The sequence below is a fragment of the Colias eurytheme genome, chromosome 3, assembly GCF_061535395.1.
Source record: "Colias eurytheme isolate Ceu_HAF_F1 chromosome 3, ilColEury1 Martin Lab GWU primary, whole genome shotgun sequence".
Classification (NCBI taxonomy): domain Eukaryota; kingdom Metazoa; phylum Arthropoda; class Insecta; order Lepidoptera; family Pieridae; genus Colias; species Colias eurytheme.
In genome coordinates, this window is record NC_142982.1 from 8,053,141 (window position 1) to 8,071,359 (window position 18,219).

The window sequence follows — 18,219 nt, forward strand, 5'->3', positions numbered from 1 at the left end:
ATTAACAGAAATTACAATTTGGAGCCAAGTTGATTCTATTCCAATTTGCACATAATACAGAATTGATTACTACTTTTGCAATCGAAATGAGAATTTATACAATAAATTATTCTTATATTATGCCCATTTACACCAGGTTTGGTAGATTATTCTGCACTCACTAATGCATTACTATAACGTATATTTTCAATGAACTTAGTAAAAACCTATTGCTTCATTTTGTATATAACTGTTTAGGTAGCAATTAAAATGATAAACACGAAATCGAGCGGAGGTGATGGCGGCGCGAGCGGTGGGAGTTGCTGCGCGGCGCATGGGAGACGCAAAAGGAAGAATAAATAACGAATTAATAACTTTTACTGGACTTGAAAATAGAATAAAGGAAAAGAAACGAATTTATCGTAAAAGCTAAATCCAGTTGAACAAATTTTAGGGAATTGTCAATTTAAGAATTTTGTAAATAATATTTTTGGAGTTTTGAATTTCGTTGAGTAAATGAAGCGAAACAGGGAATGGAAATTAGACTAATAATTTTACGATTCTTATTAATCTTTCTGCTTGCATTATTATACTTTTTTCAGCTCAGATAATTTGTATTCAAAAATTATTTATTTTTGAAGTCGTGTCTTGTTTTTTTTATAATAAAATGTTTATTTCCATAGCAGTTCTTTGTTTTATTTTCCGATTCAATATTTTTGCGTTAATTGTGTTATAATGGTTTATATGGTTGTAACCACACTCCGTTCTATTATTGAACGATTTTTTGTGATAACATAATGCATCAGGAACTTCTTATAGTGACGCGGACGTAGTTAACGCCAAGTACAGGTGTTAATTTAATACATATTTTAGAATATACGAGAGAAACGAAGTAATGACCTCGTTTTATTTCATATTTAGCAAGAGTCATTTTATTAAATTTTTAAGGACGAGTTAATTTACATGTAACGTATTTGACATCAAAATGAAACAACAAGAGAACATGAAGAAATTAGCTTTATTTAAAAGTAAACGAATCGCTTTTAATAAATCTTATTAATCTTTCATAACTGTACATGATTATACATATAAGTCTAAACATTTATAGCAATATACGTTTAGTGGACTTCATTTCCTTTAAGATGAATTAGAATAATTCTTATAAAATATATGAAATTATACAACTAATTGTTCAAATAAACAATTGCACTGAGACAGCATGTGACATGGATTCAAAGGTACATTATATTATGCTAAGCACTATATAACTTCTTTACTGGGCGTAGAAATCCCCAACGCTTCCTCATATCCTAATTTTGTTTCGTGTTTATCTGGAACAAGAAAATTACGGTTAGATTTGTAAGTTTTATAGGTATGTTAAAAATAATCTGAGTAATTATTACCAGTTGCACTGAATAAAATCATTTGTAAGGTAGTAAAAGCTGTTATGTTGAAAATCGTTTTGATATTGTATACTACATGTACAGTAGACCATTTTAATACTGATTTTTTTTTAATTGTTAAATTTGTTTTAAAAAAACTTACCTTTCTTCGATTTCTTTTTCTTTGAATCCTTGTCCTTTGCGTCTTTCTTAGACTTCTTATGTTTTTCAGTCTTATTTTTCACCTGTTTTTCCGGCTCTATGTCTCCGGCACCACTATTGACGTCATTTGTGTCACTTAAATTACTATTTATAAGTAAATCCTCTGTTGTATTGTTTGTGTTCAGTTCTGGAATAATTAGATTCTCCTCCTTGTCATATTTCGACGACTTAGACTTCTTCTTCTTGGTGGTTTTTTCGGTGGATTTTTTGTCGGAAGACTTCTTTTTCTTGTCTTTTTTCTTAAGATCGCTTTCCAGTAATTCGCCTCCTGGTTGCGGGTACTGCTTTACCCTGGTCACGAGCATTTCCTCCTCACGTAAAGGTCTGTAATCGAAACAATTCGTTATAAATTTGTATTCAGGAATACCTATTTGGTAATGTAAAAATGTTAACTTTAAGTACGCGTGTAACATAATGCGTTTCTAGCACCTCCCTGCGCGAGTGTACTGCGTATTTAACCGTGCATTTAATGGTCATAACTTATAGAAGTGTGTGTGTGTGGTGCACATCGAGCGTGTTATGTGTACTTGGTCCCTATTCACTACTAGAGCGTAGGACGTGTTTACTAGCGCAGTATGTGTACGTGTTCACTGTTCACTACCTTATGTGTAATGTGTTCACCATACATGTATGTATTCAGAATTCGTAGTGAATTCTGAATACAAGTGTAGGTGTATAGTATTTGTTTTTTATTATAGAGGGAAAAAATACTGTTAAGTACCTCAGGTCAAGATCTGCGACCTGGTCGGTCTCGATCATGGTCTCATGGTCCTTACCGACTAAAACAACTCTTCTCCCGTCTATATCCCCGCGGGATGGCCGTTAGGCTTTACTGTGGTGTATAGTATATCGCTAGCTGTATGTATGTATGTGTGTGCACTCACCCGTCGAGGTCGAGGTCTAGCGCGCGGTGCGGGTCGTCGTGCGGCGGGGCCGGCTCGTCGTCCGACGGCGCCGCGCCCTCCGGCAGCTCGCCGCCCGTCTCCACCGCGGGGCGCCGCTGCGAACGCGCTTCTGAACCCTCTGCTAACATAATAATTGACATAGAGGTATCGTTAATAGAGAGGGCATCACGAACAAAATCTGTGCGACAAGCGCGGCAGCGCGGGGCGGCTAGTGAGTCATACACTTTGTAGATATTCTGCCTCTTATTACTTATAAATTAAAACCAATCAATGTAACAAATAAATATTGTTTATCTTATTAAAAAAATATGAATAAACTTATCAATTATTAAAACCAATCAATGTTACAAAAAAAATTGAGTTTGAGACGATTGACTCTAACTCATGTTACTCAACTCAAGTAGAGATGTCCTCTCTAGTACGTAGTACGTGTAACTCAATGATAATTAACTGTGTATTTAAAAGAGATACTTCGAAATCTCTCTTCCATATTCATGTTCTATTCAATAACTAACTTACCGCCCGCGGCATCGCCCGCTTTGTCTAAAACCTAATAAATTATATACTAAAACCTTCCTCTTAAATCACTTTATCTATTAAAAAACGCATCATAATCCGTTGCGTAGTTTAAAAGATTTAAGCATACAAAGAGACATAGGTTTTAAAACAGTTTAATGATCTAGAAGAATGCAACATTAAATTTTAAATCCCTTTAAAATCATCGACATTTCATTGAAATAAAGTCCACAATGGAATAAATGTGATAACAGACGTGTAGAACACTAGACAATGGTCACTCAAAACTAATTACTATTTTTTTTTTTTTTTTTTTTTTTTTTTTTTTTATTAGGTCCACCAAACTGGACATAGCACTACAAAAATAGATATGGTTATTCTATGATACATCACAAGTAATAGGTGCTAGACCTTCTAGAGGTGAACACAGCCTGCAATAATAAGTACGCGAATACATATTTACATTATTACAATATTAACATAATTTAGAAAAATAACATTATGGATCAATTTAAATACAATATTTATGCAATTTTGGAAACTAATTTTTTAAATGAATTTAGGGATGCGCTAAATATATCGACGTTATTACAAACTTTTTCGTTGTAAGCTGAACACATGCGGTGCAATGACGAGTGTTGAGCGTAGTTTGTACGACAAAAGGGAAGACTAAACGTTTTCATGTTAGTGGGACGGCTGAATGGCCTTGGTACATGTATGCTAATTTTTCCTAATAGAAACACGATATCAGAAAGGGTCCGTCTGCTTTCAAGCGATTTCATTTTAAAGTGCATAAGTCTAGAAGAATAAGACGTTAGGTTACGGCAAAGATTGTGAGTGAAAGTTAGGTGGTACAGGAATTGTTTCTGAATCCGTTCCAACCGCTGTATGTGTACGGCATAAGTAGGATTCCACACAGGGCTACAGTATTCGAGGAGAGATCGTACGTAGCAATTAAAAAGCAATACTGGTACTTCAGAGTCATTAAAGAATTTGCTCTGTCTAATGATGAATCCAGAAAGGCGTGCGGCCCTTGTTGCTAACGAGTCTATGTGCTCGCGAAAGTCGACTTTTGTGTCCACCACAACACCGAGATCGCGAATGTTCGTGACTTCACCGATTGGAATGTTATCAATAGAGTAAGTTATATGAAGTGGATTACGTTTCCTTGTGAATTTTATATGATAACACTTAGATACGTTAAGGAACATGTTATTTTTTGCGCACCATAATGTAATGCTGTTGATATCGTTTTGTAATGCTAAAGTATCTTCATGGTTTTTTATTACCCTATACAATTTGAGATCGTCGGCGAACATTTGGTACTTAGACGTAATGTTGGCACCTAGGTCGTTAACGTATAGTAGAAAAAAGAGTGGACCGAGGTGAGAGCCTTGAGGTACACCTGAGGGTAATGGTCGAGCGACTGACTTGTAACCTCTGAGTACAACTAATTGGGACCTATTACGAAGATATGATTCGCACCATCTGAGCAGAGAGCCGCAAATACCTGCGTGGTACAATTTTTGGACAAGAAGGCTATGATCAACCATGTCAAATGCCTTGGAGAAATCGGTGTAGATAGCATGAATTTCATTTTGTTTTTCGAGCTCTTCATTGATGTCGCTGACGTATTCCAAAAGATTAGACATGGTTGAACGCCCCGGAAGAAAACCGTGTTGACAGGGGTCAAACAGAGGTTTGAGATGAAAATAAAATCTGTTGTAAATTATGGATTCGAACAGTTTACCCATGGCTGACAGTATTGATATCGGCCTATAATTCTTAACATCACTCTGATCACCTTTTTTGTGTATTGGAGTGATGTGTGCAATTTTCCATTTAGTCGGAAAATGGCCGAGGGAGATAGATTTATTGTAGATGTGGTACAGAGGCTTTGTGAGTTGCGCAGAACAAGTTTTTAAGAACAGGGGAGCGATTCCGTCTGGGCCTGGTCCCTTGTTAATGTCTATTCCTTGAAGTGATTTGTAGATTTCAGTTTCAGAGATGTTGCAAGAGCCGAGAGATCCATTGTTAGTGAAGGGTGTCATAGCGAAATCTACTGAATGGGGTGCAAGTTTACTATTGTATATGGAGTGGAAGTATTCAGAAAAGAGATTACAGATATTGTGCCCACCTTGAACGTTTCGGTCGTCAAGATACATTTCATCAGGAATGTCCCTACTATTTGATCTTAAGGATTTTATAAAAGACCAGAAGTATTTCGGGTCTTTTTTTATTTGAGCCTTTGCCTCAGATTTAAGTCTATTAATACATGTCAGTAGCATTTTTTGGCAACGGTCACGTAACATTTGAAAAGTAACCAGGTCCATTGGATTAGAGTATTTTTTGTACCTGTTATGATACTTTGACTTTTCGTTTAGGCATTTAATTAATGACCGACTGAACCAAAAGGGATAGTTCTTGTTATTTTTTGGTCGTAAGGGCGTGTATTTTGTTATTATGGGAGTTATAATACTATAGAATGTATCAACTGTTTCGTCAACTGTTTGTTTAGATTTAAAATAGCTATCCCAACATATTTTATCTAATTCCTCATTGATTTTATTGTAGTCTGCCTTAGAAAAATTGAGGCTAGGAAACTTATTAATTTTGGGTGGTTTGTAGTTTTTTAGTTTGATATGTATGTCTAAAGGAGGGTGATGATTATCAATTTTTACTAGGGGGAATGGATTGATCGTAACTTGAGATGAGTCTTTTGCGTTAGTGACAATAAGATCTAGCGTGCGGTCATTAATGTTTGTGACAGGATTTATTTGGTGGAGACTATTGAATGAAAGGGTGTCAATTAGCAGATTGTCGATTGGATTTGACGAGCAGGTTGGGACTAGATCTTTGTTTGTATCTAATTTCCATTGGATGTGAGGCAGATTAAAATCACCCGCCAACAAGATCACCGATTTCTTCGGTAGTTTATGCTGAACAATATTGTTTAAGTTTGAGGTGAAGTTATTTAAATTAGTTAAAGAGATAGGAGGAGGGAGGTATACTGCGCAAATAAATAGGGGGACGATGGAATTGCCTTGTTTCAGCTTAACAGCTAGCCATAGGTCTTCGATTGAGGATTCCCATTGCAGCTTACGAATTGGCTGGAACTTATTTAGGACAGCTACAAGTACACCACCTCCAGAGATTTTCTTAGAATCAGAGGAGCTTCGGTCCCTTCTGAATACCGTGTATCTATTGTCAAAAAGTTCGCGATCGAAAACCGAGTCATTCAGCCAAGTCTCCGTGAAAATAACAATATCAGCATTTTGTTTTAAAACATTTGTAAAAAGTTCTTCTGTTTTAGTCCGAAGACCTCTTACATTTTGGTATGTAATTTTTATTTTAGTACAATCGTTTATAACCATTCAGCAAAAAACTAATCGAATTTAAGGGAATTCAGAAAGTCTAAATCCTTAACCACAAAGCTTTTGGACGTTATGTCCTTCCTCATATAAATACGGCCGTTTCTGACCCACACAAATTGAACGTTTTTGTCCTTGGACACTTTACGAGCCGCTGCGTGTAATTGTTTGTTTGTAGGTGATAGATGTTCACAAACGTACACAGGTTTCTGTTCCCCGGCGAGGCCCAAATGAGATGAGTTAAGTTTATTGTCCTGATGAGTCCTGTTGAACGTCTTAACGGCTGCAAGTATTTTATCCCGAACCAGAGGACTGGGGAGTTTGACTATAATCGACCTAGGTCGGTTTGATGTTTGGTTAATTTTTGCGACACGATGATAGTTTATTAACTCGTTTTCCGGTAGCACGCAGCCCACTGTAGCAACAAGCTGCTGAATAGTTGTTTTAAGGTTTTCTGCTTTAAATTCTGGAACGTTCTGAATTTCTAGATTACAATCTCTCGATTGTTGTTCAAGTTGATTCAGCTTAGCACTCAAATCAGTTACTTGTGATCGTAATGAAGAGTTCTCCAATTCCAAGTTTCCTATCTTCTTGGTCTTTACGTCCAGGTCAGCTTTGAGCTCGTCACACTTCGATGACATGAAATTTACACTATCTGTGAGCTCCTGTATTATACTGCGTGTGCCAGAGTTTTCCTCAGCAAAATCTCGCCTTATATCTCTGAGAAGACGCGATAAAGATTCGTCGAGTTTTTTGTCGATGTACTGTTTGAGGTCTTCGCAATCAGCAGCGGGTGAAGTTAGTCCTACTGGACGGTGAGGAGAATTGGAGTTACCACCCCGTTTGTCTGTAGATTTACACTCTGAGCACTTCCAATTGGCCTTGTAGGATTTAGATTCTTTAGAAAAGTTATCTGCAGGAATGCCCAGGCACTGGAAATGGTACGTGGAATTGCACTTGGAACAAATTTTAAGATCGTTTGTCTTAACTTGCTTGTTACACTTACTACATATATTCATTGTTTTTAATTTCCCGTAATCTTGGTAAATTTTCTGAAGCTGGCAACTCTACGTCTTAGCAAAAATGAAGTTTGACGTTGTCAATTGATTTTGACATGTAAAATCTTGGTTGATTGCGGGTATTTAGCGCTGTGCGTTGTTTGAGGGTATAAAATTCGGTATTGTATTTTGCTATTTCTAGTTGATAAAATGAAAGTAAAGTTGAGATAACAATACCACAGCTTCCTTGTGAGATATATTTCACAAATCACACACTATAAACTTAATACTGATAGAATTTTAATAATAATTTGAAGTTATTGTACGAGCGTATTTAACAAGGTAAAATGTTGCCACAGTTTACTATTGATTTTTTTATAAAAAAAAAAGAAAACGCACCATCGCTATCAGATTCAGTGGAATGTCTTTCAGTCTTGCTCTTCCGTTTCTTCGAGGGCCGCTTCTCTTTCTTCGCCTTCTTGGAGCTTTCTCTCGATATTAAGTACTTATCAGATCTCTTTGCTGAAAATATAAAATGCCATCAATTTAATAATTTTACACAAAATTTGGAAGGTACCTGGAAGCCTGTGTAACTATACAATATTTGAAAATATTACTTCTTATCGAGAAAATATAGACAAAAAAATAATGACATTACACTCACATTGTATTTGCAAGGGCACCTCCAGAGCAATCTCCGCGATGGGAATATCATCTTGCTGGTAGGAGCGCGGCGAGTCATCTTTAAGATAATGCGGGTTGTTCGCTTGTTCTTGCTTGCGTGCCTCCCGAAGCTGCGCATTAATTTAATTTTTATAATGCTGAATTTTAATATGGAAAGGATTTTCTTTTAATTTTTATAGAAACTATCATATTCCCTACTGGTTGAAAATAATTCAATTTATCTCTTATTGTAATAGTTAATTACAGTTCTGATATTATGAATGTTGGTGCATATCATAGCATTCTAGCTGCACCACACTCTGATGCAGCTAGAATGCTATTCAACTTTAAATTTAAAATATAGTTAGTTCATTAAGTGTTAAATATTTGTATACAAGGTACGATGGGATTGTCATTGTCCTTTCGGACAAAAATCCCTTAATAAAAAAAGATTAAAAAAAAAAAAGTTCTGATATTAGATTATGTAGATGCATGCATACACATTCAGTACCTCCGTGCAATCCTGACTTACTTGTTTGACTAGGAAGGTAAATAATAATTAGTATAGGTGAAGTTGAATGCGCGATTGTGTTTACGTACGTACGTGAGTACGGACAAGTGCGTGTGTTATGCGTATGCATACGTTGACACGCGTATGAGATCGCTAGTGTGTGCATGAGGAATTTATGCATATGAATGAGTGTGCGTGCGTGTGTGGTGTTTACGTTCATAATATGCGAGTGTGCGTGTCTTACGTGTATATGTGAATGTGCGGTGTATGCATATGGGAAGATAGCGTGTTTTGTGTATTTATGTAGATGCGCGCGCTAGTTTGGGGTATGCATCTGTGTACGCGCGCGTGTATTATGTGAGCGTGTCTGCGCGTGCGTGTGTAGTTTATGCATGTTTGCGCACGTGCGTGTTATCTATCTGTGTGCGTGTATTGTATAAGACAAATTGTATTATTACGCCGTTTACAAACTTTCTTCGTCTTTTTGTGGATGCTTGGAAAAAATTCTCAGCATATTACAAATTAACAAACGTAAATGACGAACTAATACAATTTGCCTGTGTGTATAGTGTATACCAAGAAGCTTATATCTAATAAACTGGAGATTTCAGTATGAACATTAACTTGTACCAAGAAAATATGACCTTGAATGACGCCTGTATGTTTTATCCCTTTCACGCCCAACTTGCCAAGTTGTGAAAGGGATAAAAAAGATACAGGCGTCATTCCATGTCATATTTTCTTGTTACAAGTTAATGTTCATACTGAAATCTCCAGTGTATTAGATATAAGCTTCTTGGTGTATAGGTACCATAAGCAGCTCGTCGGGCGTGAGGTGCGTGACGGGTCGCGCGTCGGGCTGCGGCGCGGCGAACAGAGCAGCGCCCTCGTCCTCCGAGCTCGAGCTCTCCGACGACCAGCGCGAGTGGGCCAGCCACTGATCGAGGTCCAGCCTGCATATGGGGAAAAAAATAAATAATATGTAGGCAAAATAAGCAAATAAAAAATAGAAAAAAAAAACATAAAGCTATGCACAACTTCCAATTTCCACCAAAAATGCCATCAATTCAGATCCACCCACAACATTCTGTATAAAACATAAGAGAGTGAAAGAGAAATAATGATCAGAAGTCAGTCTCGCATAAGACGTGCACCGCTGCACACGTTAACTAAGCCTTATAAAAAATTAATTATAACAAATACAGTTCATTAAAAGTTTTGTGTGGGCCTTTTATTTCACCAAAACCAGCGCCTGCTCACACATTCTGCATGCTTTGAAAAAGTGAAATCAAAGAACCAAAAAACTAAAACACATTCAAATTATCCGAAATAGAAAATGTTTAAATAGGACAAGCCGGAATTCACCAGCTTTTAAATAAAAAACGGAACATCATAATTAGTTCACCCCATCAAAAGATCTGAGACACAAAATAATACAGTTAAATTGAAAACCTCCGTTTTTATATTGAACTATTAGTTTTTACATATTTAGTTAACTCACTCGGCAGGCATGGGCACTTTCTTCTGCGCTTTGGGTGCGACAGGTTTGAGCTCGCCTTCGAACAAGCTCGCCAACTCCTCAATCATACCACCACTGAAGTTGCTCGATGCCTTCTCGCCATTGAGTAATTCTTCAACAGTGGCCTCTTCATCCAATCCATTGCTGAAATATTATACGAATTTAGAACATTCATTGTAACCTTTTGATACAACAAATTCAGACAATATGTATGGCACACACCAATATCGTGTACTTAACAGAATATCTTAATATTGTATTGTGGGGGCTTCTAAAAATAATAATTCACTACTACAAAATTAATAGGAATCGCAAATTCCTAATTTTTCACATTTTTTTGATCTCCCGGTCTATTTTTAATCCTTTTTTAAGAAAAACCCTCACCTCTCATGCTGCACGAGCGTGTCAGTAACAACTGCGTCCTTCACAGTGATATCGGGCAAGCAACTATCCGGATCGATTCGCGCCAGTACTAGGGACAGTAATGCTGTCGCGTTGTGAGCCCGCTCCTGGACTTCCATGTCCTCGCTGCAGAGTAGCGGCTTGAGACCGGATAGCGTCTCTTGGATAATCTACAAAGAGAAATTAGAATTTTTTTACATAAAAAAATACAGAAGTAATTTGTAGTTACTTACATTTTAATAAGCTGCGCTTGAATCTTTAACTAACGTTTGTGGGACTAGCGGTCATGTCATTGAGTGGAGTTTATCTTCTCAGATAGCTTTTTTTGATATTGCAAAAAAAGAAATATGTCTTTCAATGCGCAATAATGTAACAGCGCATATACGTGGTGTTTTTTTTTAATCAAACTTAACTGATATACATAATAATTCTAGGTAAACTTTTGACATGAAAACACACAGCTAGAGGAAAATTTAAAAAAAAGAGCGTGTGCGCTAAGCACACGTGTCTGAAGTAAAACTTCTTTGGCAAGATTCAAAGACGGTATTGCCATAACGCGACCTGAAATTTAACTCTCAGCGCGCCTAAAGAAGTTTTACTTGAAGTAAACAAAAAAACTTCGCATATAAAAAACACTATAAAACTCACATTAACCGCCTCCTCCCGTCTCCCGCTCTGCTCGTACAGCAGCAGCAGCTTGGCCAGCAGCTTGAGCGCGGCGTGCACGCACACGGCCCGCGCGCGCATGCCGCCCGACCCGTGCGCGTGCGCACGTGCGCACACAAGCACCGCCGGGATCGACTCGCGCATCACTGACTCCTCCCTATATTGGAAATATTACATAAATTATACACCTATTTAACATTTTTTTAATACACAAAAAAAATTTATAATAGTATTTGTTGGTTTTACTCAGAGACAAAAATATAATGTTTACAAAGTGTTATCAATTATTATCAGTGCTATTAGTAATTGGATAATATGCATCACTTAGAAGTAACTAAAATGCAATATAAAATTAATGAAAAACAAGTTTAATAAAAATAACTTTACCTCCTACAACACCTGCAAACGGTTTTCTGTAGAGATGGCCTACCAAGAGGCATTTCCATGGGAACAAGCAACATTATCAAGATATACTCGTATAACACGTGCATACTCACGTGCAATACTCGGACAGCACGTACGCGGCGGCGTACAGCACCTCCCGCGAGGCGGCGCCGGGCGGCGCGGCGGCTGCGCGCGCGCACAGCGCGCTGCACTCGCGCGCCGCGAACTGCCGCACGTCCGCCACGCGCGCGCCCACCTCCGTCAGCTGAGCCGCTATCATGCACCCTGCAATAAACATCAATAATAATAGTTAAAAAAAACTAAAAAACACGCTTTTTATAGAAACCGAACTAAAAAAAAGGAAAATCTTATCAAATTAGTGTATTGTCATCGGTCCTCAATAAATCTACAAAGTTTGAACGAAATCTGGCCGTTTAAAGTGGGTCAAAATCGCGCCCAAAGAAGTTGGTTACAAACAAACAAACATACAGGTGAAGCTAATTTAAAGCGTGTAAAAATTGGTTGTCTGTAAAGTCGGTTTACTGACGATAGTTGAACGTGACAACGTCCGATTGTGCTTCTTTGTCGATCGTTCCGCGTTCTCGCTTGCACTTCAAGCCTTACATGGAACGCCTCAGAGCGAGGTAACGCCGCATGAGTCATGTTTTTTCGTGCGTGCAACCGGCTCTATCGAATTATAAGACGTTGTCACGTCAAAGAATATATATATCAAATTTATTAAGATTCTGTTTGGTTTTTAATTAAAAATAAATAAACAGTTATTACATAATACAAGAAAGTTTTTTTGAACCAGTAATCCTGAAGTGTATACGTAATGAAGAATCTTTATCTCAATACCAAATTTATGTCTGGCAAATTCACAATTTTTTTGGAACTTGCCAGACATAAATTTGTTCACAGTTCACAATTGGATCAAACCTTTAATTTAGAAGAATGAGGCTACTCAACAACTTGATTTATAAACTATCTAATTGCCTTTTGTTTATTGCATTGCCTTGCATTATTATTGGCGTATTGTTTGTGCCCTATGTGGCGCGAGTACATGCACATAGATTCAATAAATTGATTATTATTTTTTTTGTATTTCTATTCATTGTGTATCTCCTAACTCACCATGCTTGGCGCTGGTCTCCATCTCGGTGAGCTCAGCGAGCACCGTGATGTACCACTCGAAGTCGACCACGTGCTGGTAGCTGTTCTGCGCGCAGATCTCGATCATGCGCGTGAGCAGCTCGTCCCGGTAGAGCGTGCCCTCCGCGCGCTCCATGTGCACCATCAGCTTCTTCACTATCTCCATCAGGTTCTTTTTCGATACCTACATTTTTTATATGGTTAAATTTATTTTTTGTGCGTATGTCATAATTACGAATGGAGAATATTAACAGCTCAAAATGTTAAATATTTTTGTTCTACTTTGTTGATACCTACTTTATCATCAATAAATAATGTTTGAGGTAGTACTGCAGACAAAGGTTCTTCCTTGATTTTGTAGATATTCATTCTCAATTAATTACTTACCATGCCATATAAAAGTCCTAATGCTCTCAATCTAATGGATTCATCTTTGTCGTCGAGGCAAGCAAGTACTAAGTCCTTGTGTTGTTGTACAGACTTCGGGTGAGATTTGAGTATCCGCGACATGGCCAGTAGACCCAAATATTTTACTGCAATTTCAAACACAGTATTAAATTACAAGAAATATTGTCACCGATTTCAATAAAGCAATCATAGTATAGATAAGCCAAATTCAATCTGTACAACATATCCAGTTAAATCAACTCTAAAATCCAACCCACAGTGATTCCTTAATCCTTGTCCTCAAAACGTCAAGCATATCTTACCACCAGTGTCAATGTATAGTATAAAATCTAAATTACCACAACTATGCACTAAAACGAATGTGTTATATGTGTGTACATTATAATAAGTAAAGAGATAGTGACTCACAGTTCTGATCACTATCCTCTATGAGTATTCTTAGTTTCTGAACACAGAGTTGCACGGAGGCGGCGTGGCCCGGCATCCCGCTGCTGATGCTGATCAGCACAGCGATCACCGTGTTTATACACTCGTACAGCAACGACATCGCCGATGTACTACATTATAAAACACACTATTGACGTACACTCTTTATTAGGGCTCATTCACACAGACGTATCGTCATTTTGTTTGGTTCTTTTCTAAAAGCAACGGATAAATCCACAAAAAGACGCTGTGGTTTGGTAATATCTGGTGTATTAAGAAACGCCAATTTCGGAGAAGTTATACAATCAATCTTTTTTTGGATAATAAGTTAAAGTTTGAAATATTACTATTTGAAGAAAAAATGATCTCAATTGTATATACTGGACATAAACTAATGACGATTCGTCCAAGATGTGAATAGACTGAGGCCTTTCACTAATTCTTTTATAGATATCTACTAATTACAATTACTAAAGGTTAATAATGTATGGTTTTAGAAAAAAGTGTATTATTATGCATACTGTAATTTTTCTATTGAATTGTTCTTACGATATTTCGAAATACCTAATCACGCGAATCTAAATACATATATATATTTGACATTTACATAAAAAACATTATAATTTTATATGAAATACATTGTTTTGAATATAATAGCTCTAACAATTAATGTGCTTATAATTATTTTAGCATGTACGAGTAATGTGTATATTTATTTGAATTTAAGCAATAACTGTAAATACTGAATCATAAAGGTATATCTAAACTCTTATATCACTAATTAAAAAAAATTTAAAAGTGTAAATATAGAGCTAGCAAAATAACTTGCAAACAGTTTCGATTTGATATAATGTTATACATTTAATGATTCAGTTTATACTTTATTTATATTATTGATACATATGTGCCCATGTGACTTCGAATAACAACAAAAAAAAATTAATATTGCAAGTGCAAGTGCCAATTTGTTACTCTTGTCTCAATTAAATAAATTTTAATATACCTTTAGTTATATTTTACCATTACTGTACGTGTAGGTACTCAGTACTGCAGATATAAATGAATAGTGTTTAGTATAAACAAGACTATGATCCAAAAGCAGTAAATCACACAAACAAGAAAAAGCCGTGAAAGCATCCTAGTAGACTATTCCAGCGATACATAAAGCCTCCGAAATCTCTACTTCCCTTTACCCCATAGAGACCAAAATAACAAAATTCACAGATTATATCAAGGATCATCGCATTTCCGACTCACCTATGTATTAAATTAGTTAATGGTTCTATCAGTTTCTTGCCAAGTCGAGGCTCTAATGGGGTTAAGGCACCAAACTGGAACAAATACAATGTCACTACATAAGACTAGCTTATGAAAGAGCAACTGCACATTTTATGATGTCATATTCTGATGTTTTCTATCTGTATTATGTTTTGTTTCCCTCCCTTCGAGTGACTGCCAGCGAAAATAAAAAATAATGTGTTACATGCCAATTTTGTGTGATAATAATTTGCTTATCATTTCCACTTTGTTCCAAATGTACAGAATTTATGGAGTATTATTTAGTTTTTATTTTAAAACTGTAAAATTACAATGACTTGCTATATTATTTGCAAAATGTTTGAAGCAGGTCTGTAATGTGACATTCCCTTTGAGAAATATGTAAAATCAAGTGTGTGAGTGTGTGGATGATGCTAGCAAAAACTCGATTTGTAGGCTGCTAATTGTACCTGCAAATTAGGTCAATGAGGCTTTGAGTTATTTTTCTTCCAATATCTGGTTCATACTGTGTCATTAAACCAAACTGTGAAAAATTCACAAGTTAAGGAAATATTATTAATTATTAACAGTAACATAAAATACCTATAAAATAGAGTAAGAAATGTTTTCACAAAAACAAAGCCATATTTGTTAGCAATGTTCACCAGTCATGAAATTGTTATGTGATAATTTGATATGGACATACCAGTTTGATTATTTTTATCAACATCCAATTATTTGTAGATGTAGTCATAAGTTTAAAGAACACAGGAGCTAAGGATAAATAATTTTTTGGATTTTTTCTTGCTAATTCACACACTACATTGACTGCTGCTGACTGTACACCTGAAAAAAGAATTTGTTGAATGATAAAAAATTATATAAGTATTTATTATTAATATCATCTTTGAATGATGGGTCATCTAGTGTGGAATAACATTATTTTCCATTTTAAAATTTTTACTATCAAATTTCACACATAATATACACATCATACACATGAACAATATAAAACATAATATTTGTGAATACATAGAAATGCTTTAACACCTCTATACTATGACTCACCAGGGTCTGGATCTTCTAATTTCTCTTTTAGTTTAGGAAATGCTGGCCTCAGCGCATCTGGGTATCTTAAAAATACCTTGTACATCATCAGAACTGCTTTCATTCTAAGGTATGGTTTTGTTGAACTCATCTGTAATATGTTTTAATAAGGAATTTAAGTGCATATTTCTAACATTTTATAAGTTAATTAGGTATTTCATTGATCACCATAGTCGAAGTACAGTCAAAGTTCCTTATTCGCGCTTCCTTCATTCGCGGTTTCACTATTCGCGGATGGAAAAAATGCAACCTAATTTCTATATTCGAGGCCCAAAATTCTTTATTCGCGGATCGAATCGGTACATCGGTACTTACATATATGTATTTACCTAAATAAAAATCAATTGTTATCCTTAGTAAACGCCTGAACTACAACTACGAATTTATAATGTCGACTAAAAAACGAGTAAAAAGTGCCAAGCCATTGCCTAAACCTGAAGATAATACCTAATTAAATGGTAATTAATAAATATGTATAGTCAAAAATTTCAATAAAACTGATTTCTGTATGTATTTGCTTCCTTATTTCGTCACCCAGGAACGTATCCCCTATAACCCCATACAAATTACCATTTCATATTCACGGTTTCTCTATTCGCGACACATTTACGGAACATAATGCCCGCGAATAAAGAACTTTTACTGTAACATATTGATACCTCCTTAATATGTTGTGTTTTAAATTAATATTATAATATAATAGCTTTCTGCTTAGTCTCATTTACTGCTTTTTTTTATATATTATGTAAATAAGTAGGACAAGGTGTACATTTTAAAGGTGGCAAAGAATTTCCATTCAAAGAAATAGTATCAAAACATCATTGAATATAACAATGTCTGATCTAAACAAACTATAATATATGATTGCTAGTTGGTCTCTTATTAGAAATTAAAACAAATTGGTATTGTTTTTCTCATTTTAAGTAGACAGAAATATAATTTATGCTTCACAGAAAAACACCTCAGAAAAGAAGAGATTGTAAACAATTTAAAAAACTTACCAATGTCATAATATCATTTGCTAAGTCCCTTGCCAAATCGTGTGATATAAAACAACTAAGTCCACTCAATGCAAGCCCAGCTTCATATTGATTCTGTGCGTTAAGATCTTTCCTTATCATATTAGTTGTTAACATAAGCAATTCTGAATCAGCATGGAATGATTGACTTGCGGCTAAGTATCCAATTCTTTTAAAAGTAAATTTATTTGAACTCATCACTTCTATTATATTAAATATTGCCCAAGATATATCATATCCTAGCATTTGTAGCTGAAAAGAAATAATAATATATGTCATATATAAATAAGAAAAAAATTATACATGTTCTTACATCTTTTTATCACATATTATACTGTATAAATAAATGAACACATTAGTACATTAGCATAAATCACTCATTTATTGAAAATATTTGGCAACTGTTACATCATATAATATTTAATATGTATAAATTTTAATATACACCCACTATTCGATATAAGTAGTAGGTAGTAGGTAGTACTTACATATGTTAACTTAGCGACGGCATTAGCTTTCACCCCAATGTTATCTTGCCGCAATTCCACTTTGATTTCTTCCATACATTGTGCTATATATTTTGCCTAAAATCAAGCAAGCAGTAAATATGAGACTCTTGAAATATTTCACGCATTAAAATATAATCTATGAAAACAAGTAATACATCAAATTGCTGAAAACAAATAAATACCTCATTATCTTTGTTATTTCTTATCCCACGCACTAAATCGGTAAGATTTTTATCAAACATTCTCTCAAAGTTACCCTTAACCTTTTTTAAAGCCATGTTGATAATTTTCTTTTCTGATCATCACTTTTTATTCTTAAAATAAATAAAACGATTTCAGAATTGCATGAATTGTAGATGGTGTCAAAAAGAATAATTAGAATTGACAATCCGTCTGATCTTGCAATGTTGGCGTATAATGTTGCTATTTTTTCATAGTAGTTTTAATTAAGTTATAATATATTATTAAATACTTTATAAAATTCAGAACGCTAAAATTTATTAATTCGCTGTTTATTCGTTAATTATGTAAAATAATCCGTAAATATATTCTACTCAAGTATATTATGTTTATATAAATCCAGGCTATACCTTATTTATTTCTCTAAACCATTTCATACGGATTTTCGTTAAAGAATAACCAAACATTTTCATGTTTATAATATTAGTTGGAAGAAGGATGAATATTCCATCTAAATTTAAGGTAAGGTATAAACATTTATTTATTACTTACCTATCTTATTTTACAGATTTTATACATTCATCCGGGCAGAGTGCGGGCAGAGAAACTGCGCGAAGAAACTTTGTTTTAAAAAGGTATTTAG

At 35.3% G+C, this 18,219-nt stretch overlaps 1 protein-coding gene across 2 annotated transcripts; it reads right to left on the minus strand.

Moving 5' to 3' along the window:
- Positions 1-978: 978 nt before the first annotated feature.
- On the minus strand, positions 979-17,776 carry g (adaptor-related protein complex 3, delta 1 subunit-like garnet). Of its 2 annotated transcripts, none has more exons than XM_090119874.1 (19): positions 17,579-17,776; positions 17,376-17,471; positions 16,870-17,139; positions 15,830-15,959; positions 15,468-15,607; positions 14,762-14,835; positions 13,487-13,635; positions 13,058-13,203; positions 12,653-12,854; positions 11,632-11,803; positions 11,117-11,291; positions 10,451-10,638; positions 10,049-10,210; positions 9,359-9,500; positions 8,038-8,167; positions 7,773-7,895; positions 2,468-2,606; positions 1,525-1,907; positions 979-1,310 (listed from the first exon to the last, which is right to left on the minus strand). In XM_090119874.1, the coding sequence occupies exons 1-19, from the start codon at positions 17,672-17,674 to the stop codon at positions 1,240-1,242; spliced, it is 2,988 nt and encodes a 995-aa protein (XP_089976000.1). In that variant the 5' UTR covers positions 17,675-17,776; the 3' UTR covers positions 979-1,239. The 2 variants fall into 2 exon arrangements, with proteins under 2 accessions (XP_089976000.1, XP_089975999.1); XM_090119873.1 differs by having other exon boundaries at positions 2,468-2,609.
- Between the last annotated feature and the right edge of the window lie 443 nt (positions 17,777-18,219).